Source organism: Gymnogyps californianus, chromosome 8 (assembly GCF_018139145.2).
Source record: "Gymnogyps californianus isolate 813 chromosome 8, ASM1813914v2, whole genome shotgun sequence".
Taxonomy (NCBI): Eukaryota; Metazoa; Chordata; class Aves; order Accipitriformes; family Cathartidae; genus Gymnogyps; species Gymnogyps californianus.
This window is the reverse complement of record NC_059478.1, coordinates 32,424,463-32,451,051: the sequence shown is the minus strand read 5'-3', so window position 1 is coordinate 32,451,051 and position 26,589 is coordinate 32,424,463. Positions and strand designations below refer to the sequence as shown.

Genomic DNA, 26,589 nt, shown 5'->3' with positions numbered 1-26,589 from the left:
CATAGGAACATGGCTTTCACTCCTTAGTATCAGAGACAAGAAAAAATGGAAAAGAGATCACGTAACAGTAGAGACAAGTGCAGATAAGGCCACGGTACCACTTCTACCTCCAGAGCACATACTTTTACTCTGCTTCAGTAACTACACTGAGCATCAGACAGACTGTGGCCACCGTAGCTCAGTGTCACACAGAACTTGTACTTCAGCCAGGCTGGCCAGCCGACAGACAAAGCCATAAGAGGAGCAGCAGTGGCAATGCAGCTGCTGTAAAGGGTGGCTTGTCATGCTAGCGATGATATTAATTACTTATTCCGCAGACCAAATTTAGAATGGGATGAGGGTCAGCTATGATTGCCACATCATCTATCAGCTGGAAACTATGTTTGGGTCTAAGCTCCAGCCACACTGCTACTAAATATAGGTTGGTTTGTTGTTGATTTGACTCTGCACTCCCCCAAGTTGCCTTTGACTATCAAATAATTAAGCAGTTTGCTTTGTGAGGGCTCCACTGCTGGCACCTCTTAGTGCCCAAAGCTGCTTGGATGCAAACTTGACAGCTTAGCAGGGGTTTCAGCTTACCCGGGCAATGGAAAGAGCCCAAGTGTTTAGCTCCTGTTTGAGTTTCACAGATTGCTGGCACTGGCTGCCATGAATCAACAGTCTGTGGGCAACATCTAAGCAGTCTGCACCAGAGCTGGGGCACGGTTTAGCCGCACTTACCCTGACATGAGCTTGTATAGCTTATTCATGAAGCGTATGGCCACTTTACAATGTCTGTGTATGAAGATCCAAGATAGCTTTAATACGGCTAGCACAGATACTGATAAGATGCAATCACAGCAGCACAGAGGTCTGGTTTCCCCAGCCTGGGGCCCACTCTGCCTCCTCACCAGTCCCACACCGTGGGTGGCGATGCCACGGCTGGCACCTTCGTTACCAAAGGGGAGGCTCCCTGCCTGCAGCACCAACTGGCACAGACAGTACATTTCCCTCACCCCCTTCTGAGGTGGAATAAATTTGTTAACCACACACAGCATCGCTGCTACAATAGACTAAGAAGGTTTGTCCATATAAACCACATGGAAATATATTGATTTAACCCACTTTTTAGGCTTGGAAACGTTATGCTGACAGGCAGCTCTGTTTAACAGCAAGCAAGCTCACCTGGAAGTCAAGAGAGCAGATTCCTACATCAGATCCCGATGCAGGGCACTGCACTACGGCTCTAAGCTACATCAGCCCTCTCCCTACTCACTGCTGCTGGTGATGGAGTAAACTAAGCCTGGGAGCGCTGCTCCTCTGCACAACCTGGAACAAGTTATTTTGCTTCTCTGGCTCCCTTCGCACCCTCTGCTTGCAGTATCTGTCCTAATTCTTTTACTCTCAGTTTTAGATGGTAAAACCTTTGGGGCAGGCAAGGCAGGTGTGTGAGTCCACACTAACTTGCACAACAGAAGAAATGAGCTGGACAAAAAGCAGAAGGAGTCATTTGGACAGGGGAGGGTAAAACAGAGACGCTGAAGAACAAGCATCCGCACAGGATATCCTGACACTCGGCTGTGTACTTGACACAATATTTAGTTGAACTGCGCCACTTCCTTTAAGGTGCAAAATTCAGATTTATTCAGTTGATTTCTTTTCACGTTCACGCTGAACATACAGCTTTCCTTGCATTTAGTCATTGAGTTTAAACTTTTATTTGCCATCTGGCAATGGATTGGGGTTTACTGGGGGGAGGGGATAGGAAAGGGTTTTTTTTTTTTTTCCTTTTTTTTTTGCATCTGTATTTGCTTTATGAGCTATGGCTAAGGCATCATTTACACATGGGGAACTGGATTGGGTTCTCTCAATTCTTTCCATATGTTCACTTATGCTGTCAAAACATTTTTTCGATCTAATTAATCTGCACACGTCTCTCTGTTCATTTCCCCACTCGGTGGGTTTTAGCATTTTTGGGGTATCTAGCTGGGATTTTGTCATAAAAACAACTTCTGCCTACACTTTGCTTTAGGGTTACTCCATCAAGAAAATGAAACTATTTGCAACGTTTCACTCTTCTCCATCTAATTATTTTTTCCCTATTTCCAATACTGGCTGAGGAGACTTTCCTTCTCCCCTCATCCTTCAAATATATTCTTCGCCATGCTCCAGTGTCTACCTGAGGTTAATGAGGGAAATCCCTGCTGTGAGTTTTGATTTGGGATTATTTTTTATCTAGTTAATCTGATGTGTGGTTTACTATAAAAAACCCCAGACCTCAGAATTATGCTTACATTTTACCCAATCTGGACTGCATTTGGGAAATTACCCTGGACAGGGGCTCATAAAAAACAAGAGACCTTTAAAAAAAAAAAAAAATCTTTCACTACTGTAAACCAGTAGAAGGTTGAGATGTTAAAACAGAGAGTAAAACTGCATTAAAATATGAAGAGAACATTTCTGGTAACCTTACAGACATCCTATCTCCAACAAAAAATTAAAATATCACTTAAGAGAAAACTTATGTTTTATACCTATCCAACGTGCGGCGGGCAGAGAGTAAAATGTAGAAGAAATGAGAAATCTGTTAAGAGTTTAGAACTGGACTGCATAGCCATTTCTCCTCGTGAAGCACAGTACAGAGAAGATAGCTGCCTATGGCAGAGGGCATTTGGTTTCCTTGCCATGATTGCTACGGACAAGGAGTTAGCAACCTTTCCTAGCACACTGTTCCAGAAAGTATTTTTCTTTCCCAAATTAGAGGCTACAAGTGACTAAACTGAGTGAGAGCTGAAGCAAGGCACACTGATCAGCTGATGATATTGTTCCATTTTGTTAAAAACGGAGGCACCCTCTCTTCTCTAGGTCTGAAAATCAGAGGCAGCCAGGGATGAGAAGCTACTGCTCTCATTTACTCTTCTGCCATTAACGCTGTCCTTTAAGAAGGGTGCTGTTCCGAAAAAGCACTTTTATGCTGGATACATATTGCTATGAAATTTTAGAAAGCTCTTGACTCCCTAAATACCTGGGAAGCCTGGTCTGACAGATGGGACAGCCAGTCTGTGGCCAAATGTGCTCTAACAGCAGCAAGGGAGAACCTCAGCCTGAACTGTGGGATTCCTGTGGGCACAGAATTCGGAGAGATTTATATGAGGAAACTTGTTATAGTCACATCAGAATACGTGCTCTGCTCCCCTTGCTCCTAAAAAGTTTGGTTTGTATCTCGTGGAGACCATCGGGCAACGGTAAATACAGTTCTCTTTAGCATAAGAACTTCTCTGTAAGTAGGAACCTCTTTATACACACAACCTCTCCATGTATTGCAATTACATTTATTGCATAGAAAAACCTGTAGGCACCAACTTACACAAATTCATTGGGAAGAAACTAGTCTTGTTGGTAAATGTCAAAAGTTACCCCCATCACTACTCTAGCTATCTGTCAGGCCTGACATTTTTCTATACAAAACCAAAACCAAGGGCCATGAATCCCCACCTGCCCCAGAGCCATAAAAGAGCCTTTGATTGCAGGAATATTACATAACCTCTTTTAATGAGCAAATCTAAACCTGCCACCCAGCACTGCAGCAGGAATTTTTAAAGGTATCTGAGGCACCTTTTTCCTCAGGAGATCTTCTATGAAAGCATTTGTATTCATTTGGCAAACAGAGAAAGAGCACATTTTATAATTGACTGTGCCCAAAACAATAGCTGGTTCTGTCTGAAAACACACCAGTTAGAATTAAAAGTGCAGTTAGCATGGGAGTGAGTCACCAAGTGGTAGCAGAGCTTGGCTGGCTCACAGCCTGAGATCTACTACAGCACCATCCTGCCCTAGGGGTTATCTTCAAAGCTGAGATGTGGCAGAGAAGACCACACTAGACAGTCTCCACCGTCCAACCCCCAAATTTTGGCTAGGTGGGAGGGTTGGTGAGCTTGTTTATAAGCTGTCCTTTTTATCTTCGAGAAAGGCGAACAGCACCGAATCCCTCCAGAGGGATGTTCTCACCTTACAACACCCAGCCCGTCACCATTCCTGCTTTCACTTTGCTGTCCCATCCTATTTCCCATTTTTTAAGAAGCCCCCAGTGAGCTGCACCTTGTGGCTCCTATTTCCAAGCAAACGTTGCCCCTTCACTCACTCTAATGAGAAATTTCTAACCCACCGCTCCTGAAGCGCTTATGGGGGAAAGCTCTTCCCAGCACAACTTCTGTGACTGTAGGGAGGGCAGTCGGATACATCGGCTCCTGAATTTTAATCTTGGACAAGTCATGCAAGCCTTCTGCACCTCAGTTTCTCATATATTCCATGGGAATCAATAACATCACTAGATTAACATCAAACACTTAGGAGGGAAATCTAGCCAATGTGGGACACAACTGAAGAAAAAATACTTTGTGCTTCACGATTCAGCTGATCCTAAGAACTGAGCCAATTCCTGCTGCTAAGGATCTGTCCTTTTATTTAAAGACAGCAAGCTGAGAGAAGAGATGAATAGCAGAGACTCAAATGGCTCATGGAGCTTTTCACTTGTAGGTCACCACTCAGAACCTCAGCGAGGTCAGCGAGTGTTTGCGAGTTATCGTGGTATGCAAGCTTTTTATAGTGTCCTTTGCAAAGTGGATTTATTGGTTTCAAATTAATTTCTATTGTACGCAGTTTTCACAACATGAAACCCTCCATTGTTACAGCTCAGTCACTGTTAACCCTTCGCAAAGCTACACAAGAGAAACTGCTACCACCACCTGAACAGCTTGCCTTTTAAAATCATACTTGAAGAAGCGTCCTAACTGTGAACTGAGCCTGGATGACCTCAAAGAGCCTTTCCTAGCCTTGGGTAGAGGCACAGCCATGAGAGGAAAGTTGTACGGCAGCTGCACATACTGTTCCTCACTCGTGCATAAATCGGGAAAGGCAGAGCCCAGCTCTGCAGGCTTGTTCTTTACTCCCCACAGTGACTCTGCAGCCCTTGCTGGGTCTGCTCATGGAGAAAGATAAGTGTGTGCGCTGGCAGCATCACAGGCCTATTCTTTGCAGCAAGTACTTTCTGAACGAAAAAACAAAACAGAAGAAGCAAAAATGAACAACTATATCATTATCTAATGTGCTGAGATCTCAGCAGAGATCATTTCAAAGATCCATATTGTTTACAGCAGCTGATGAGTCTAACAAGTGCCGAAGCTGTGCTCTCGCTTAAAGTGCTAACATATTTACAGTTTTCAATCCTGTCCTTAGCACTTATCTGTCATTTCAAGATGAATGCTCCTTTTGTACAGGCTAATTACTTGCACGAATACTCCACTAGCTCAAAATCCCAGATTTGTTTCGCTTTTCCATTAGCAGCAATTTTGTACTTTGGAAATTGCTTAATACAGCAAATCTAAAAAAAAGCTAGTTTTTATTCAAAGGTATTTCTTTGGCTGTGACAAGTCTAGAATGGAGGGAGGGAAATGAAATTACTTTTATCTGATGAAAGTCTTAATTTTACTATACAACTTTTCTAAAGGCACTTACCCATTGTTCTGCTCTGGCTTAGTTATTGGTATTAGAATAATTTGTGAAGATCTATATAAAATCAGACCAGATCAGTAACAGATCTAGCTAAACCGCTTGATAAGAAGCGGTTTTCTCATGCTCAACAATCTTTTCTCTATATATAATACGTCAAAAATTTGGTGGGATCCCATCCTGCCTCCTCCTCTTCCAACAAACGGTAGGACCATGTGCAACTGAAAAGCTGTCAGTCATTTCATTTTTACAGGAATAGAAGGAATGTGGGCCATTCTACAACTCAGTAACTTAATTAAAAAAAAAATACAACCCAGACATGCAAGAAAAAGGATACAGTTCTAACAAGGAGGTCTTATCCTGTTGAATGTTTTACATTACATTTATTGGGTTACTGACCTGTCACAAACCAGTTTCAGATGCAAATCAAAAAATGCTCAGCAATGCAAGATGCATCGGTTGTTTCTGCTAATCCTGATCCCACTGCAGTCAAAAAAGGATAGCATCCGATTTTCAGAAGTCTCCAGCAAATGTCTTCGACTGCAGTTTAGAAGGCTCCATACTTGAGCAAAAAGAGCACCCAGTCTCTCAGTTACATGTTAGATACAGCATTAGATGTCTAAAGCTACAAGCCTGGGAATGAAAATGCTGATCTTGAATTAGCCTTTGCTGTTCCTAAGGAATTGCCAATACAAACCGTGAGTGAATTGGTGCTTTAAAGGATGTGGTCTCCCATTCCTGCCCAAATTATTTTCTAAAAACAAGAGTTCTGCATATGAAGTGCATTTCATTGTAAATGTATAACACAATCTTTAAAAGTCATGAATGCTGTGAATATTAAAAATTGATATAAACTTCAGAGTTGTATTCATGTCATACTACCTAGGCCATCTTTTGTATTATACACATAGCAATGGAAATTACCACACGCAATAAACTGGCTGCAGTTCTAAAGTAAGATTTTGTTCTCCTGCTCAGAAGTCAAAAGATGTTCCAATTATGTGCAACTGAGTTGTCAGTCTACCGGCCTTTCCATTCTTATTTATTTTAATCCACCAGAGCAACACCACAAGCATCATCATAGATTTTCTTTGCACTTTTCATTCTATCACCTTTAATATAACTATCTAACCACCCTCCGACGTACTTAAACATCACTAGATCTGCTTCACAAATCAGCTGGATGAAGAACAAAGTTAACCAACTTGCCCAAAGTCACAGACAGAGTCAGTGGCAAAGCTGGGAATAAAACCCATGTACTCTGACTCTCGAGTTAGGTAACATATATTGTTTTCTCATTGCAAAGTTCTGCTTTTATTTATACCGAGGTAAACTCAAAAGAACTTGATACTAGAGTAGTTTATGTTAGATTTGCACTAGTACTGCTGATGACAGAGTATCGCCCAATATATGCATTATCTCCCATTACCAGGCTGCTAATAAGAACTACATTGGCAAATACAGCTTTTTTCCCTTTGTCACTAAGAAATACTACACTACATTTTACATGGTATTTGTTTGATCCGTAAAGCCAGGCAATTCAGTTCTTATCTCAAGGACATTAAACAAGCCTGTTGATTTGAGGTGTCTAACATTTCTGGACATTCGTATCTGTTCATACTTGAGGAGTTACAAGACCAACAGGGATGCTGATAAACAAAGAAAAGCCCTTCTTCCTTAACTCTTACTGCTAACGCTGCAAAAAAAATACAGCATGTATGGGTGGAATATGCGCAAAAACCTCTCTAACCCCAAATCCTATTGCTGTGTTGCAGATATAAAGTATTATCTATCCATGGTACATCTTCCTGCTTTCTGAAGTCACAATCAAAAGAATGGCAAATGCCATCATTCGGAGAAATTGAGAAAGTTACAAAACATAGCAAAAAATGCCGATGGGAGGAAAATTAGGCAGGGAAGTTCAAAGGCGGCGAAATGAAATGCTCGTGTGAAACAGATCCTGTGTAATTAGCCACTAGGGGGAACAAGAGTCATGCTGCTTAATTAAGGCGCAGTCACTTTTAGCAGTGGGCCCTGAGGGTTATCCTTGCCCAGGGCAGCTGGCTGGGGTGTTTGAGCACTTTCCCTGTGAGCTTTGGAGTGGGACAAAGCTTTCCGGATCTTTGTCTGTGTTTCACTCTCCCCTTTCAGGTCTGTATAGACCTTAGCACAAGCAGTTAACAAGACTTGAAGAATTCATACGCCTTTCATATTTTCTAGCTGCAATTAACTACTTTCGCACCTGAAGCACCTGGTAAAAATATTTGAACAAAAACCCAGGAGCAGAAGGGATGAGACGAAGGAAAGGGAGAGGACCAAAAAAAAGAAAAATGGCAAAAAAGGCAAAGCTGTATTTTTCAGACAGTGTACACTTTGGTGTTGGCTCTTTTAAAGTAGAAGGGAAGAAGAATCACATGCAGCTCATATGCAAACTGTGTGAGAAATGTGGAGCAATGCTCTGCTAGACTGAGGTAGCAGTTGGGAGGGATGACAGGGGACCTGCATCCCCAACTCGTGCCTGCTGACCTGCACGACTGAAGCTGCATGAGAAAAACGAATGAGGCAAAAAGTAAAAGCCCCTCTCGGGCCACTTTTTCTCTGCTCCTGCTGAGGACACAGAACTATTCAACAGCATGGCTGGGACTGAATCACAGGCAAACAATCTTTTCTATTACCATAAAAATGACAAATAAGTAATAGTTACAGCCTGTAAACACAAGACTCAAATTAAATAGAGTTCTAAGTGGTACACTGTAACTGGAAGCAGGAACCTACTCCTATTAGAGCCGGCTCAGCCTAAAGAGTATCAGATGTTACTCAGGCCTTAGAAGGCCTGAGACATAAACTATGTGTGTAAGAGAAAAAGAAGTCAAATGACTCATGACAGAGTTTGTTTTAATATAAATGACTTTCTCTGTCTCTTTGCTTTTAAAGACTTGCCATTTTCAGATCTTGAACAGCTAACCTAGGCAGCTGGTTTCCTTAGCTGGTGTCCTTCATTTTGTGTATAAAACGCTGGCATTTACAAACTCATACTCCTCTGGCTAAGGGAGGGCAGTTTATTTTAGCACTGTGATCAATGCCATCATAAATCTTCCCTCTTCCAGTCCAAGAACACTGGCACAGTCCAGTCAGTGCTGTGTGGCTATGCTGTACCCATAAAACAGGATACACCACAATGCTTTACTGAAGTCCTGCAAGCCTTGCGAGTAGACCTGAGGGAGCAGCACTGAATGAGCCACAAGCCATCCCTTCCTCTTTGCTTTTTATTACGTGAGGACACAGGTAAGGGACTGCAATATGGAAAGAGCAGGGAAAGGGAGAGAGAGAGAACAAAAGAAGAGGAATAAGATGAAATAGCAGAAGAAGAATCAACAGATGAGAAAAGAAGAAAAAGTGGAAAAAATTAAACAAGAGAGAGGCACGAACAAGAAGGCGGCAAGAATACAAGAGGAAAGAATCAACAATATCAGAGTGGGAGTAGGGAGAGGGAGGTGGTGGGGATAGCGGGGATTTAGTGCCAAAAAAGAAAAGCCCCATTCTCCACCACACCTATCTTCTTTCTCATGTTTCTTTTATTCTCTTTCCATGCCAGTCCTCTGGTTCTTCTCTGGGATGAGTGGAACTTCCATGTCCAGAAAGCCACAAGTTTGGCATTTTGTGTCTTATGGCAAATGTGCTGGCTATCCAATGTTTCCACAGGGGCAAAGTTATACAAAGCAAATGAAAAGCAAAGCTTGCTTAGTCTCCCTTCCATGCAATGCAAGAATCATCCCTTAGATGGGACTATTGCAAAATTAAACAACATTACAACCACGACCAGTAAATAATGAATAATGTGCTTGTATATACAAAGCTTTTATACCAACCAGTCCAAGAAAGTGAGGATAGCTCATCACAAAAAGACCTCATTTATCAGAAGGGCTTCAAATAGCTTAGCATCTTTAGGGCCATTCCTCATCTCCTTCACCTAAGCTGAGTGCCGGCTTCCAGCCTGGAGGCTAACACGTATCCAATTGATCTGCTGTAAGACACTTGCGCACTGCTTCCCTCAGTCTAGTCTAAAGATACAGGATTCAATACCTAAACTACTTAAAGTTAAGAGATATTAATGATTTCATGACAATGGGTAGGAAGACACTAGTCTGGGAAAATGAGGCAAAAATCAAGTCTTACCAGACATTTTGAAAGCAAAAGGAGTCTGACACAAGGCTGCTAGACTCAGGGATATTTTGCTGAATATATCCAAGGTGTTTAACTCAGTTCTGAGCTACAGGGCTGGGCAATGAAGGGACCTTCCAAATGCGACACATTATCATCCTCCACCCCACAATTTTGGGAGGGAGAGGTTGGGCTTGGTGATGGTACAGCCCTCCACACATACTCATGTTGTGGAGAGATTCTTCAGAGGAGAAAATATTGATTAGAAATTGGTTTATTTTCCAGAGTGTTTTCCCTTGGAGGGTCCCCTGTGCTTCCAGAGCTCCAAAAGAAGTGACATGGTGAGATCTAACCACTCCACTCTGCTTAGCGAGGAGTGCATTGCCACATCACTTTACTCTGTTCCTTGACAAAACAATGTGCTCCCATCAGAGCTTCCACACCCCTACTCCTCCCTAAAATTTCTACCTTGTAAAGGACTACCTGGAAGCTGTGCAGAAAACAGCAACTTCTAGCAGGTGCTCACACAAACAGGCTCTACATAGGTGAAAATATATTTATGTACTGAAGATTAGTAATGCTCTGGTGAATGCAGCCCCTAGGAGTACTACACATTGAGTTCACCCCCTATAAATTATTCTTAGCTGAAAAGTGCACTTGTGAAAGATGACAATCCAACTCACTTTCGCTGCTTATACGCACTTAAAAGGCACAGCAAGATATGGGCACAGCGGTTCTCCTTATTCATGTTCTTCTAGTGTTTTTCAACCCTCATCTGGAGGAGTATCTTTGTGCAAAAATCTGCAACTTCTGCTTTTCCATGCCCACTTGGTGGTTAGCCTTTCTGCCTAGATTTCCCTCAAGAGTGACAATTATGGTCTTGTTAATAATTACGTGAACACTTGTCCCAATAAAAACAAAACAGAGCCATGAAGCAATTTCATATGGATTCTCTCTACATGTCACTGTCCAATTTCTAGTATCAAACTGTGCCTCAGAAATGTTTAAGCACAGTGGGTGTGAAAAGTTGCTTCAGAACAAGAAAGAAAGCAAGGGTTGGGAATGATTGTTATATGTCTATATCTAAGAAACCAAGGAAACAAGAACCTATGACTTAGCTGAACAAAGAAAGGAGAATGAGAACTGGATTCCAATTCTGAGGATGAGGAAAGCCAGTATGCTAATAAAGCAACTGCCTTCCATTGCTAATAAAACTAATAAAGGTGACGGGATCTCTCCTCTACCATTTCAGATCCATGATTATATGAAAGGGAATAAAGAAAAATGTCTTTACGGTTAACCACAATAAAATGAAATGTATTGGAAATGCCTACATAGTACAGTAAACAGAGTCTTGTTAAACTATACAGATAGGGCAAATTTTGAGAAACAAACCCCTCTAGACATCTTTAGGAGAAAGGACAACATAGTACATGTAAGTTACAAAACTTCTTCAAATATAGGGTGGCAAAGTATGTCCTGGTGGTACGAACTACTGGCATCAAATCCCACAACTAAGCGATCATAATGTCCTTCAAAAAATTTATTGTGAAAAAACCTCAAGCATTTCAGACAGCTAGCACTGTGACTCTACATGCTTGTGCTTTGCCACAGAACAGTCTGATCCCCTGCGCTGACATAGCAAGAGTGCAAATCCCAGATGGAAAATTAATCTCACAATGTAGCCAGATTGAGTTTCCAGTTCTCCAGTGCATAACTTGAAGGTTGTTCTGCTCAGCTACTGAAGAGGTGAGGGCAGAGAGACTTTAACATGTTTGACATCCCGAACATCATTTAAGCAAGACACGCTCTGAGAAGGACCTTATTGGCTACTGACAGTTACAAAGGATCCATGGTATCCTCCTTTGTACTCATCCTTCCTATAAAATATTGCTATCACACTTTTCCCTGCTTAAATGGCCTGGACAGAAGGGGAGTCCAAGGTCCAAATGACTTCAGCTATGTCTCTGAGTATGTGGGTAAAATCTGTCCTTAAAATAGAAAGGAGATGGATCACAGTACATTTAAAAGAAAGTATCTATCTACTGTAGAGACACATTTATGGTTTCCTCATATTTATGGTTTTCCTCAAGAAAAGACAGGGCCAGCAAGCTAGAAAAACTGTAAGCTTGTGATATTATTAAACTTATTCTACAAGTTGATCTTAGTCTTAGTCTGCTTGAAAAAAAATTAACTAATTGTGCATCTCCTAAGACAAACTCCACCATGGTCATTTCATGGTTTGTTACAAAAATATGCAGCAGCAGAACCTGAACTATTCTAGGCAGCATATTCTCTCCTGCTTGCCAGGTCTTGGGCTTACTGACAGATGAGAATACCACCATTGGTTTAGTAAGAGTCTCAACTTCTGCAGATTAACAAAACACTAAATCTTATTCTTTGCCAATATCAGCTGATGTGAGCTTATTAAAAGCTAAAAGACATGACAACATACATGTTCAGCCTACAGACAGAAGAGATTATATTTACATACATATGCTTGCTTCTAACAGGGTAATCGGGTATGTGCATACAGAACTCAGGTGAAGTCAATGGAGCTATGCCAATGAGCAAAGCTGGCCACACCTTCAGCATAAAGACAGAGGATTAAATAGATTTGTTTGGTCATTCGAGCATCTGAGAGGTCTTTATTACCTTTTCAGTCCATCCTCATAAATGTGAAAAATAAGTAATAAAATCTTTATCACCACTCTCAGACAGAATGAATAAAGAGGTAAGTCACACTGATATCCCAACACACAGTGCCCCATCTCCTTCCACCGATGCCCAACTAAAAGGCCATGTTTCATTTCATTTCATTAGTGTGGTATTTCATTAAACCACCTACTTTTAGAAAAATAATATGGCCATATCTTTAAGTACTGGATTTCTGAGATTGTTGCCTCCAACGTTAGTACTTCTGTGCCAAATACTCAGCTAATGTAAATGGGTAGTTCTGTTATAGCCAATATATTACACTCACTTACTGCAGCTGCCTTTCCTTGTCATTAAAGAGTTACTGAGAAATTCCAAATCTGAGCATTTGTGTACTGGATGACATTTAAAATGGAGCATGCTAGGTTTCCACAAAAGGACAGCACTTAACAAAAGACACCACCTTTGTATCCTATTACCTATAGCATCCACAACTTGGTTCTGAATGGGTAATAATATGAACCAATTGCAAGAGTTCTAATAGCCTTTATCATTTCAAGATGTGTTGTCTACCAGCGAACTGTGTGTCAGATTCCTGTTTGGGCTCTGATCCAGTAAAGTACTTCAGCACACGGGCAGTCCTGCTTATCTTCAACTGAGCTTCTCGCCTACTTGAAAGTTAGATGATGTACCTAAGCGCTTGATTGGATCAGGGCACTGGAGTAAACTGGTGTCGCTCCTCTGAAATCCTGGAGCAATACTGATTTACATTAACTGAGAATTTTGCATTATGATTATGGACTAAGATCATCCATCATTTCAATGGCTATATGACCTGCTACAACAAACTTTGACATTTTCTTAGACAAGTTTTTACCTGTAATAATTTCAAGTGATATAAACCGACTACAAATCATCTAAGGTGACAATGAACCAAACACTACCGTACAGCATGTACTGAGCTGTTAATACATCAAATGTATGACAACATATAGCATTAGACGTTGCACTCCACCAAGAACACTTAACAGCGACAGAGTTATTTCTCTCAACTCCAATAGAAAAGGCAGCCAGCAGGATGATATCAAATGATGGCAGCTCTGCTCCTCATAAAAGGACCTTGGGCACTCCAAGGAGATTTGTGTATCTGCACTTCAACAGCATAGCAATGTGGAAATGTTAAAGTTAGTAAAGCAAACAGTCCTCAAATGAGAAGGGCAACAGATGTCAACCAGTATCACATGTCAGTAAACAGCAACAAGACAGAGGGTACTTTTCTTAGCACTTTTGTGAAAGCATCGTGCTATCAGCTACAGCCGCATCTCAGCTGTTTGACTCTCTAAGTGGTGGTGCTTGTATGTGTGATTTAACTCCCACGGGGAGAGGACTTCCAAGCATATGGAAATACTGTCCACTGAAGTCAGCTGAAAGAAAGTAGAAATGTTTCTGTGTATTTATTGCGGCTTGAAAAGTGAAAAAAAAAAAAAAAAATCACTCTCTCAAACCGACTGAAAGCTCATTCTATGCTTGGCAGAGACAGACAAGCATTTATATTTCTCAGCTTTAATACAGAAGGATCATCCTTAGGGCAAAAGAGTAGTTGTGATTCATCTGCTTTTTACCCTTACTGCAAAGACTTCTGACAGTAAGGCCAAAATATGCTAACTAAAAAGGCACTCTTTGTACCATAAACACTAGGCCACAAGGAACTGGACAGTGGCCATCAAATCACTGCCTTTTAATTTTTCTCTCTCATCTATATTTCTCTAAAGATTTCTGGTAAGAAGGCAGCTGACTCTATACAAAAGCCAGAGGCATTGCCAGTATCTTGGTGGTTTCATGCATGCCATATTGAATCTAACTTTATTACACAAGAAAAAAAAAAAAGCTTTCAATTAGGCAAAGATGTATTTCAGTGTCCAAACACCAAGGAAAGAGGTAAAGGGATAGAGTTCTATTGCCGAGTCACTGCTTTGAGTCCAGGCCTGGTTAGCTGCAAATATACTCTACAGTCATCGAACATCTTAGCTGCTTACGTGGAAAACAGTTTGCTTCTCAGCAAGCAGTAGAGTCCACATCATGAACTGTCCGTGACATCCCTTCATAACTTTGCTGCCAGTCATAAGTGAGAGAACAACAAATGAATGGACTGTGAAGATTCAGCTCTTTTCACCATTAGAATACTGTCTCTAACAGTAGATATATAAGCTATGCACTGAAATTTAAAGTCTGGTTTTTTATGGAGCACATGTCTTGTCAATTGAGACTGATCATTTACCATCCAGGAAGGAATTTTTAAAAAATCACTTAGATGAAGAGGCCATGCCCAGCCCATACGCTACTCAGAAAAGCAAGAGCTGTCACCTAGCCTTGCCCAAGGATGGTCTCCACTAAACCTTGGGCTCAAACTCTACATGTACAGATTTGGAGATTTTGAAGAAAAGGCAGGCAAGATCACAGCACCTTAACACACTCCTTGTGTACAGCATGGTGCCTAAGAACAACCATCTCCTTCCTCTGCCTTTCCAAAATCCTCTGGTTAAGGGAACAGGAGGAAAAAAAACCATCCCAACACGGCAGGAAGGTCTTTACTAAAAGGTGCATTAATTGGGTAAGGCAAGCCAACGAAATGATTAATTTGCTGCTCTCCTTCAATATTATGTTTACACAAGTTGATTATAGCACTTAATTACTAATTCACCCTGCTCAAAAACAGGAGTGCTTTAAATTTTTAATGAGATGAGGGAAGGCAACATTCCCTAACTCAACAGGGAGAAGTCATTTTATTTCCTCTTTTGATTTCCCAAGTTATTACCATTTCTAAGGAAAAAACTATCCCCTCCCTGATCTTTTACTCAGTTCTTGCTTTTGAAAATATGGAAATCAACAAGACGCTTGTATTAATTTCAATCCACGACCTGACAGGTAATGCTTTGGAAGAGGAATAGAGGATCAGATCATCAACTGAAGCAGGTCCATTGAAATAAGTGGAACAAAATTACACCGGAGACTGCCTGATCCAAAAATGGAAATAGCCTAATCCCCACCAGTTCTGTCAGCAGAAATGTTGAGTATGTCCCAGCACTATTTATGGGTGTTCTTATGAAATGTTGTCTATTCACAATTGCCAGTTGGTCCATCACCAAGGCTGTGGACTAACTGTTGCACTAAAGAACTTCTTTACATTCATGATAGTCTGTAACATTTTCATTGTTAAGAGGTGAATACACTGCATGTCGCATGTTCTTCCTGGCTGATCTATATAAAACTTGTGTTTTCTATGGGTTTTGTTAGATGATTTTATCCTCTATGCTATACCACCCAACAACTTTGTAAGACAACTGAGAGGAGATGTCCATTAAATTAAGAATAACCAAGCAGTGCACAAAAAAAACCTCTTCTGAGTTCCTTTAGTACAGAGTTGTAAGTGAATCATTTCCCCTGCACCATCATAACTTCAAACCCCTGTCTGCAATGTGTCTCCCTCATAGTTATGGACTCTATGCCTGTTATCTTGAAGGCGAGCCAGGTGACCATGATCCACATAGCTTCTAGGGCTGCTTCCAGGGCTGCAAATTGTACCTAAGGGGTACTTCACTTGCTCAGCTGCTACTGCTGCTAAATAATTCAGCTAATCCACATTAGGTAATTACCTAACACCTCTTTCTATAGAATCCGGCTAATTTTTATATACTTCCAATCTGCTTTATAAAAACAATGAAAAAGCTTTTTCCTATCTTTTTGCAGGATATACCACCAACTTGCATAACAACCAAAACTAACAAAGAAAAAACTAGGCCTCCCTTAAAATTCAATTTTATACCTGAAAAATCTTGTACTCATGTAGACTCTAATTTCTAGCTCAATGTTTTACACCAAAAATGATTACAGAAAGCTGATCACAGAAAGTTACCAGTAAACTGTATTGTAGTAAATCATCCAAAGTTTCTTCTCTTCCGTATCGGCCAGTAACAATGACCCACGTTAAGATAACAAATCCAAAATAAATCTGGTAATCTGGTTTCATACAGGTGATTTTATTAATTGCTTTAATATGCAATTAAGGAATAGTCAGTGGGCTGCAGGATTTTATAAGGCAATAATCCTGTTCCCTGGTGTACAGCTTTGTCCCAAAGAGTAGGCTATCCAAAAAAAAGAGCTGGATGACTGCCAAATCAAACAGCACCTTCTTCCCATTTTCAATTACATACAAGTAAGGCAGAGTAACGAGGATATACTGGAAACTTTGACATTTATTTATTGAACATTTTTACTGAGAAGGAATTGCTGGCTTGCTAAACCGGAAGCTATATTTTTACTACAGAAACAATCACATAGAAAACCAGGATCCTGCTGCTCAGCATGAAAGGAATGGCTAGAACCAATAAATTGACCCATCTAAGCCAGCAACGTTAAGGTTATTTCATTCAATGCAGCACATATTTCAAAAATCCAAAACCCGAAAATACACTGTATATTTCAAAAATCCTTATGTCGTACTATTTTACACAGCACTGTCTTCTGTGACCCAGCCAGGCTGTGTTACAGCTCACAGGCACAACAATCAAGACACAACAAAGCCACTAAAAGAAAAAGGGTGTAGCATTTGTAGGGGCAAATTAAACGATAACCCAAATTGCAAGAAGAAATTCAGAAGATTTTCTCCTCTTTCCGGAGATTCCAGAGACTAAATAACCAAAAGTTGAAATGGGGAAGAACTCACCACACTGCATATTCTTCTTTCTTTTTGGATAGACCAATTGTTTTAATTCAGTTTTACCACAGAGGAGAAAAATGCAGGGAGAGTAAATGAAGAGGAAAATAGGGAAGTCAACATTCTTTGAAGCAACAACATATGGTGACCAGGCATGAGAGATGGAGGTTATAAATCTTGCCTTGATAGAATTACCTAAAGATGAAATTGCAGCTTCAAGGGGCTTGAGCTTTTAAAACCACACTAGAATCTAGCAAATTAACCTGCATGGTTACAAATTTTGCAATAACCTTCATTTCCAATGCTTCTTTGTAAAGGCTCAGCATACTGAGAACTTTGGTACTAATACAGATGTGGTCAACAGAAAGCATGAAAACATTTACTCCACAAATCACTCATAAAACGAATAAAAAGATATGAAAATTAAGAACAAAATGCTGCATCCTGCAAATAGTCACTGCTGTAGTATAGACAGGGAAAAGAGACAGGAGGTACGCTGGTGCATGTTTCTTTGTGAGAAGAAACTTACTTAGGGATACCAAAGGATAGAGGAAAAGCTCTTTGGTGTTCCAGCCACTATGACCAATTGCCCAAGAAAGTGAAGGGTGAGAATCCCGTTGTCTCACATACACTTCTGACTGGGTTCATCATACAGCGATATGTAGGTAAGTAAAAGCTGCCTGTCCTTGGAAAAACCATCCTCCAATGCATCTCTGAAGCAGATACTTCCCCGTTTCCAAATCCCAGCAATGGAATGCCACAGGACTAAGCATCAGGATAGTACAGGAGTATGAGAGTAACAGCAACTACCACAGCCACATACTTTACCCGTAAAGAAATACCATCCAATTCCAATGCATTTCTTAACCATTACGCTAAATAAAGCCTAACTATAATTACTATGTAAGGTTACCATAGAGTTGGGCCTTCCCTAGGTGACCCATCTTTTCTTTCCTTTATTGAAAAGTGATGCCCTGGTAGATTTTGAGGATCTTGTCTGTGTGTCCCGATTTTCTGAGTGAAGAGCAGACTGCTGGAGCAGTGGCTCTGACTTGGCTGCCCCATGCCCAAAACCTCTACATTGGCAGAATGCATGAGCAGCTCAACTCTTAACACATAATGCACGTTACGTCCCCAAAGCATCAGATTTAGCATGCAGACACAAGAACAGCCCTGCTCCGTAGGCTCACCAGCTCCCTGAAGCATCACTCACTGTGCACATACTACCCAGCACACATGCACAAACTTCCATACGAGATTCCCTGGCAGAAGCCTGGCAGCACTACTGCTATTCCATATCGCTAGTGGGTTTCACGTGTCTGTTCAGCAGCCAGTCCTTTTGTCATCAGAGCACGTTAAAGCCGGACTAAGATTATCAGAAGTGATTTTGAGGGATCCTGGCTTTGGGTGCTATTTCCAAGCTGTCCTAAAGATGCTTGAGTTTTAGAAAATGGAGAACAGCCAATACCCATAAAAACCAGATAGCTTTTAAGCGTTTTGACATTGAGTGGAAATGTCCAAAAATCATTCTGAGAAATGTGACCAGTAACTGGGACAAATACAGTAAAAATTCCCCTTCAAACAACCATAAACATAAGGAAAGAGGTTATTGGTAAAAAAACCCCACAATTTTCTCCTTTACTATTAGACTGAGCAAACAGAGAGCTTTGGAAAGCACAATAATTAAGCACAAACCATCTATTAGAGGACAGGTAATAACCTCTATTATTTGCAAAGCCTACAACGATGCTGAATGTTTGCAGCAGCACCTCTAAGAAAGGTTTGTTTTGGAAGATGTGTTAGAAAAATAAATGTAAGAGAAGGCTATTGAACTGCAATGCTAGATATGCATTTACGCCTCCCCGTCCCCAAAAAGACACTTATTGCGCTTCTTGTTTCTTGATCCCATGTAGCTGAATGCTTTTTAAAATGTTTTTACATAATCTAACATATTTGCTGCATGATACAACTGATATGGCCATAGGTGGCACCTCTTTAACGACAATCTTCTGAACACACACTAAGCCAAAACACTTAGTGGGTGGTTTCTTCACACTGCAGAGATGTTGTGGCATCCTGGATAGGATTCAGGGCCTCACCTGGCTCCCAGTGATCACCACAGGCAGTACGATGGAAAGAAACATGCTACAAATGCCCACTGGGATGTATAATAGCAGTAGTTTCCAAACTATTTTCCCTTTTCTGTTTCAGAGATATCCCAGGGAAGCCCACGGGCTTGACCTGTAACTCAGCGAAACAAAAGGAAACTCTCCTGCTGACTAGCAAAACCCTTGGAACCAGACCTTACACAAATAGCTGCTGAAGCACTGAAAAAGGCAGACGCTGCGTTTGGGAAACCAGACTCCTTATGCAGTGCTGAGGCACTGGATTGCAATTTGTATTTATTCTTTTTCTTTATGTACTGGTATTAACTTACTTGATTCAAGCAGAAATGGGAAGGGAGCATAAGGAGTCATGACGTCCGGCTCCCGACAGTCACAGGTAAGCCCTTAGGAGAAGTTTACTCCAGGAAGACCCACAGAACCTGCACCGTACTTATGACAAGCCAAACCCCGTTCCCACAACCAAAGAGGCAGGTACCTCCTGACATATCGTAACAGTAAAAAAGCAAACACTTTTCAAATTAAAAAGTCTGTGACATGGCTGGTTCAAAGGACCTAGTTTCACTGAAAGAGATTTCTGAAGGAGTGTGCTATGCAGACTGACATGTATGTATACATATCTGTTCTGACATTATTGGATACGCTTCTGAAAGATTTTTATATATAAGGGCAGGGTTAAAAACTAGAGGTAAATGAATACACCAAAATTATACAAAAACACATCACAGAAAAGTTCACAGCATTAGATTTTTCTAATGGTTATGAAGACAGACTTAATAAAATCAGTTTTGAGATGTTCAGTTATTGCATAGTAGTGGAAAACATCTTAAACTTGGAATGAAATCTCTATATATTTGAAGGCAGAAGATTAACAGAAGAGTAAGAATTAAATATGAAGTCCTGTCACCAAAAGTTGCTACTGAAATTACATTTATCAAAACAAGTTCTCCTTACAAGCACTAGAATTATTAAATACAGATATGTATACATTGTACTATACATTTGTTGCAATGGGATTAATTTTAATGGAAAAATTCTTATGAAAGGAAACTGCTCTTCCTGCTAACATACACAGCACTGTAGAATATTCACATTTGGAACTTTCACATTTGGAAAAATGCCAAACACGGCCCAGTTCCTCAGCTTATGTTGAGCTGTTTATTGATTCCAGTGGAACTGCATCAATTTAACTAGGCTGAGAAGCTGACCTCCCTATTCAGAAAATACATTCAGATAAGCTTTTGTGCAAAATTTCATCTACAAATATCTGTGCCTGACGTTATAAAGAAAAGTGTATCTAGGGACCATCCTGATAAATAAGTTTGTCCAATTGGATGCAGTGTACTGTTTAGTGTCCTCGTGTAGCATGAGGAGAGGACATGTCTTATGCTAGTGGAATTGCCAGGTGGGAAAACAGGTACGATTTTGGGCACTCAGACCCTTCTTCGGGTTTCTGTATACTACTGTTGTTTATATAAATGCAGCTAAGTCATGCTTTGGCTGATCCACTGAACATAAAAGCCTTAGTGCTACTTTTACAACTGTTAATGGATTGAAATAACATGAATAAACACGAAATTCCATCCTCATTATTAACTCTGCATTCACTGTGGGCAAGACAAGAGGTGTAGGTGTGTCGTTTTTTACTGCATAAATGGTGTTATGTTGTTTCTTATGTTTAACATTCCTCAGTATGAAGGAAGGAAAGTAGGACAAATACAACTGAGATGAAAGTGTGACCTTCTTGCAGGATCAGAGCCTTGCCAAATTCCCTTTTTTGTCTGTAAAATTACATGGCCTAACTCATAGACAGCAGCTTCTACCTGCATGGCCCTACAGTCAAAAGACAAATTAATCTTCAATACACCTAAATAACATATGGAGTTAAAAAGAGGGCGGAGAGAAAGCGATGCTGGCTCTTGTCCGGCTGTGCAGAAGGTACAAACTTTTCCACTTGAATTAAAGTCTGTGCATGGTGCCAAATGTCAAAGTGTAAAACGCATTAAAACTGAAAAAAAAAATCAGGTACTGCATACCTGTATAGATCCAAAATCCCCAGAAGCACAAGCTCCAAGAATAGCAGCACCCACCAAAACAGACTCCACTTCTTTGGACAGGACAACAGGCTTGCCTATACAAGAAAAAGCCATGCCTCTGTTAGGAAGAATACAGCAGTACTGCACTAGCGGCACAATAAATAATTAAAGCAAAAAAGACAAAGAAAAAAGGAAACAAAAAGGACTTGAAAACTATGTTCACAACTCCATTCAGAGCTACAGTCTACTGTAGATTAATGTAAATCTCTCTGCCCTGTGGTTCCAGGCTCCAAGAAAAATGCAGAATTTAAATAAAACAATTTCAGCAAAACATTAATGCAGAACGTAAAGCATACAAAGAACAAACCCCCAGATCTTTGACACCGGCTATTTATCTCAAAGGGCTTGGTATAAACCTGTTACCCACACCCTCCAAACCCACGTGCCTATTAAAAGTTGACCTCGAGGGAAAAACAGGGTGGTATCCTTTTTGTTTCTTTTGCAACAAACAAAAAAAAGATTGTTTGTGTTTGTTTTTAAATATATAGCCAACAAAGCCAGTCTGGTTTTGCTGGAAGACATGAAAATATGACTAGTAAACTTTCACAAGCTATGTATGAAATAATAAGAGAAATCTTGTCTTCCAAATTGTGCAAGATATTCAAAAACAAGATTAAAACACTGGAAAAAACAAACAAACAAACAAACAAACAAACAAACAAAATATATTCTGAGGTAAATTAAAAATTATTGTTTCATCACCCACGGGTACTATCATGAACATACTTTCCCTTGGTTCACACAAAGTTTTCTAAGACCTGCATTACCAGTGTAAAAACAGCAGGAAAAAGACTAATAAATAAAAATTGGCCTGCTTTCTTAATTCTCCTTAAAAATCTAAAACAATAGCATAAGTCTAAATACTTTTCTAGCTGCACTTTAGGTGCTTATCCTCACTAAGCCAAAAAATTTAATATTCCTACAGTATTTGGCATGTGTCTGAATTTCCATTACTGAGATAATTTCATTCAATGAATGACGATGCAAACACAGCGGTGGGAGGAAGGCTTCCTTCTGTGAATAGCCTCAATGATATTATCCCCCCAAAAATGCTGCTCCTGAGAGCCAACTGTAAGATTAGAAGGAGCTGAAATTTGGAAGAAGATCTAAAGCGAGCCATGAACAACTCCTACAGAGGAAAAGGCAAATATATGCTTTTCAAAATGAGAAATAAAATTATTAAGATCAGAAACAATTATTGATACAAAGCAAATTCACCCTGCACCCCAGACATCCGGTTACATCATGCTAACTTTGCACTGTTCCACCAGTGTAAAGCTCCTTACAACCATCTTTCACCGAGTGACATAAAGGTGCCGCAGTGGTCTTTATGCCATTTCTTCCTACAGTTAGCACAGGCAGAGTGACGGGAAATGCAAGTGGATACAGTGAGACCTTGTTGTTTGATTGCTGGAATGACTACTAACAGCAAACTAAGTGGAATTACAGCATCCCTTAAATTCCTCTAACCAAACAAATCCACCTTAAAAACGTTTGTGTAGGATCAGTCACCTGAGCATTCCTCCGGTTCAGATGGACCACAGCTCAGGACTTGGGTCTACTTGGAACAGAAAATCTAAAACTCAAGCTTACAGCTACATGGCTCTTTGCCAGGCCTTGAAGCAGTATGCAATTTTCAGCGTGCTCTAAAATTTACTGCACATTTCCCGCATCATCAGAATGAATACAGAATTCTTACCAGGCAAACAAAAAGATCAAGATACTTTTTAAGTGGCCTGCGAAATTATCTATTGGATGTCTGCATGGCTGAGTCATGGGCATTTGCAGCTAACAATAATATATTCAGATTTTTTTCTTTTCGGGAAAGAATGGGGGATTGATCCTGGAATGTTAGTTATTTTATCTGATAGGCTCTAATGAGTTCAACATAACCAAGAGCATTTCAGTTAGATGAACTCTGACATCCCTTGTCAGTCACTGATTTTACAAATGGGGGAGAATTCCAGACTGCAAAAAGGCCTTTTTGTACTGAATTGTACTTGGCCATTAGTTACAGTCAAAGAACTTCTGATTACATTTTAATCAGAATACCTTTTCACAGACCTTTTATTTTTACACATCATGAACCAGCATCGCAGCTCTACACATAGCTGAAATTCACCTAAAACATTTGAGTTATATAAGGAAAGGCACGGACTTGACAACATCATTTTTCACAAACAGAAAATGTCACTTTGACTGCAATGTATTTAGTGAATTTTAAGGTCAATAGGCATTATGCTTTTTGCTTCTCCATTTCTGTTTTCATCTCAGGTAAGTACATAAAGTGTATTTTCATCTTCCCTCCTGCATCAAGGTTATGAAGTGTGGTTTGATGTTAGGGCAAGTCAGATCTCCAGACCAAATGCCCAAATCTGAGCCTTAAACTTTATTCATGACAGCGCCACTGGTCTTAATTTGAAATATACCCAAAACACACATCATTCAAAGTTTCTCTGAAGTCCTTTACACTAAATTTTGTTATTTTTTCCACATTTTTTAAAGTATATTCAACTGACTCACAGGTGTGCTAAGATGTCCAACACACACAGGCTTAAGGGAGACCAAAAATACCATGCAAGCCTGAGATCTCCTCTTGTAATGAGCCACATACCCAGCACCTTCCACCCCAGAGGAATTCTACAAAATCAAATGCAACACCATGCAGGAGCAAGGATCCAGAAATTGTCCCCTAAACCGTATTAATGGTACAGACATGGAAACAATTCAGAAAAGAATTGTTCTATATAATGGATACAATGCCCAGCATGAGCAGGAGGTGTCAGAAGTCCAACAGAATTCAAATAGGATGAAGTTAATAGAGGCTTTAGTAAAACACATCTTATGCAAACCATGCTCACAAAATGTAGTGGGCATTATCCTCATCTAACTAACGTCTTGTAATCTGACTGAATGGAATAACTTCTATAGAACGTTTCAAAAAATTTTTAAAAATCTGATACTGAGAAACATCTCTGACATGTAATTTATACATACTGGTTTTAAAAATTCCATACAAAGTTTTTCTATTTATTCCATTGCACTTTCTTAAAAAACCTGTAAGTCTACGATTCGCAGCTTGGAAATCATGCTGGAGGTTTCTCCTGAAGTCTGTTTTCTAACAATACGAAGTATGGAGCTTTGTTTGCACCGCATCTCTGTGTTATTCCAATGTCTTCAAATTTCAGGAAATTCAGTCTTGCAGGAAGTAGCATTTCATTACACACTTTTTTGCCAACCAGCAAAATACAGTTCTATATAAAGAAAGTATTTATTTTTCCAAAGACAAAGTATTTAGCCACCTAAAATAGTTTACGCTCCTTTCGCTGCACTTCCTCTAACTTACCAGTAATGTCAGCATGCATCTGCACAAAGAGAGGGTTCTTGCTCAGCCCACCGCACAGAAACAGCGTGTTGATATGATGCCCTGCAGCCTGCATAGTTTCCAAAATGTGTCTTGTTCCTAACTTCAAAAAGGAGGCGGGGGGGGGGGGGGGGAAACAAAACGGATGAGCACAGGAGAGCAGCCACAGGAACAGATCTTAAAGCACAATTTGCTAAAAAGAATGATACTACTAACTGCCCCTACCAGTAACCTGAGGGCTGGGAACAGACCTGCCGGGGTACGGCCTCTGCTTAGCTTCCAGCCAGTACCAGGCATTGTAATTAAGAACTAGAAAAATCCAAACAGATGGCACAAAGAATTGGGAAGTACATGGGCACAGCGCATTGCAGTAAACATCCTGGGGCTGGCTGAAGAAGTGAAGACGTACTAGTATACAGTAACACAGGGAAATGGGGCTGTCAGGGAAGTACCGACAAGGGTGAAGACAGGGATTATGAGAAGACACAGAAATGGGCACCAGGAAAAATTGACGGCGGTGATAAGCAGCTGTTTGTGACCAAGCGCAGCAGAGCACGGAAAACATTTCCAAATCCAGAACTAAAACCTATGTAGCAAAGACATTCCCACCGAAAACTTCTCTTTACTTTGTATAACAGCATTTGAAAATCACTCTCAGTAAAGAGATTTCAATTCTGAAGCCAAACAGCAAAACGGAACAAAAAAAGGAGCAAATAAAAACCTGTATTTTCTCTTTTCAGCAAAAAGGAAAACCTGAAGAATTTTGTATTGGCTTAACTATTTCTCTTGGCCTTTGCCCTATGCAAAATAAAATGTTCCATTTCATGCCTGGATTAATTGAAACATCTAAAATGTAGGCATATTTTTAAACTTTTCATTTACAGTCTCCATTCGGAGAAACTCAAATTAGAACAGCTCAGTGTTCTGCTCCACGAATGATGAAAGCAAATGCTTTGCCATTTTAAGAAAATCTTTTCTCTTTTTGTTTGCTTTGCTTGCCTCCAACTACTTACTGAAGTCAACCTTCTCTTCTTTCCTCTTGCAAGAACAGTTTCCATTTCTTTGACAAACTATTTGTCCAAAAATAATTCTCAGCTCTTTATAATACCTTGGAAGTTAATTCTGAAGCTCAGACTTGACAAAATGCCAAATTCAAGCCAAAATTTTGCCCAAGCTGACTCTTCGTAGGTAGATTCCCCACAAAACACAATCTGGTCAAAGTTTTCACAAACTGTCATTTAAGTTTTCTTTATGCTATGCTGCAAGTTCATTAAGAGGTCTGCAGCCTGCAATAAACCCCTCTTCAAATAAAAGCTACTGAAAATTGAAGGTAGCAGAGTTTCATCAGACTGGAGACGTTTAGTATGAATGACTGGCACCACTGTGGATAGGCCTTCAAAAGTATTTTGGTTTTTCAGGCAAGCGGTTATGAGGAACTTCAGCAGCCGCAACACCAGCTGACTAAATCCATCGCTTCCCTATTGACACAGAGGGCTAATTTCCAAATCACACAGCCACAATTTTAATTATGGAAAAATAAACTGCTCTAAAAAGAGTCTGTCTCCTCAGAACGGGCTTGACGGCCACAATTATATCTCTGATCATGTTCTCATCCGTCTAACTGTTGCATTGCATTTTGCAATGAATAGTTAAAAGGATATTCTCTTTCACTACTTCTGAAATTCAAATTTATTAACAACTTCTCTCACAACATACACACGTCAAAGACCCTGAGAAAGAACATGCTGTGAAAATTATTTTGTGTTTACCTGCCTGGAAAATTGTATTCACACAGCAATTTAAATTAAAGCCAGACTTATTTCACTGTGCGTGGGGGGGAACTAATTTAATCCTGGATTGGAGAAAATGCAAATTGAGGGGCTTCAAATGCAAATTTTATATAAAAAGAAAAAAGCGTCTCCTGCTGAAAAGAAAACTAGAGATTAACATTCTGTGGGCAGGCCTACACTTTTTACAAGATTTTCACTT

The 26,589-nt window shown here is 40.2% G+C and overlaps 1 protein-coding gene across 3 annotated transcripts in view; it reads right to left on the bottom strand.

The window, feature by feature from the left end:
- The window catches only part of FGGY (FGGY carbohydrate kinase domain containing), a 150,114-nt gene that overhangs the window by 8,469 nt on the left and 115,056 nt on the right, over positions 1–26,589 (bottom strand). For 2 of the 3 annotated variants that reach the window (XM_050900809.1, XM_050900811.1), the window contains 2 exons: positions 24,583–24,703; positions 21,177–21,271 (listed from right to left, as the gene is read on the bottom strand). In XM_050900809.1, the coding sequence (XP_050756766.1) occupies positions 21,177–21,271; positions 24,583–24,703 (216 nt within the window). The remainder of the gene's footprint in view (positions 1–21,176; positions 21,272–24,582; positions 24,704–26,589) is intronic. The other variant, XM_050900810.1, reaches the window with a different exon arrangement.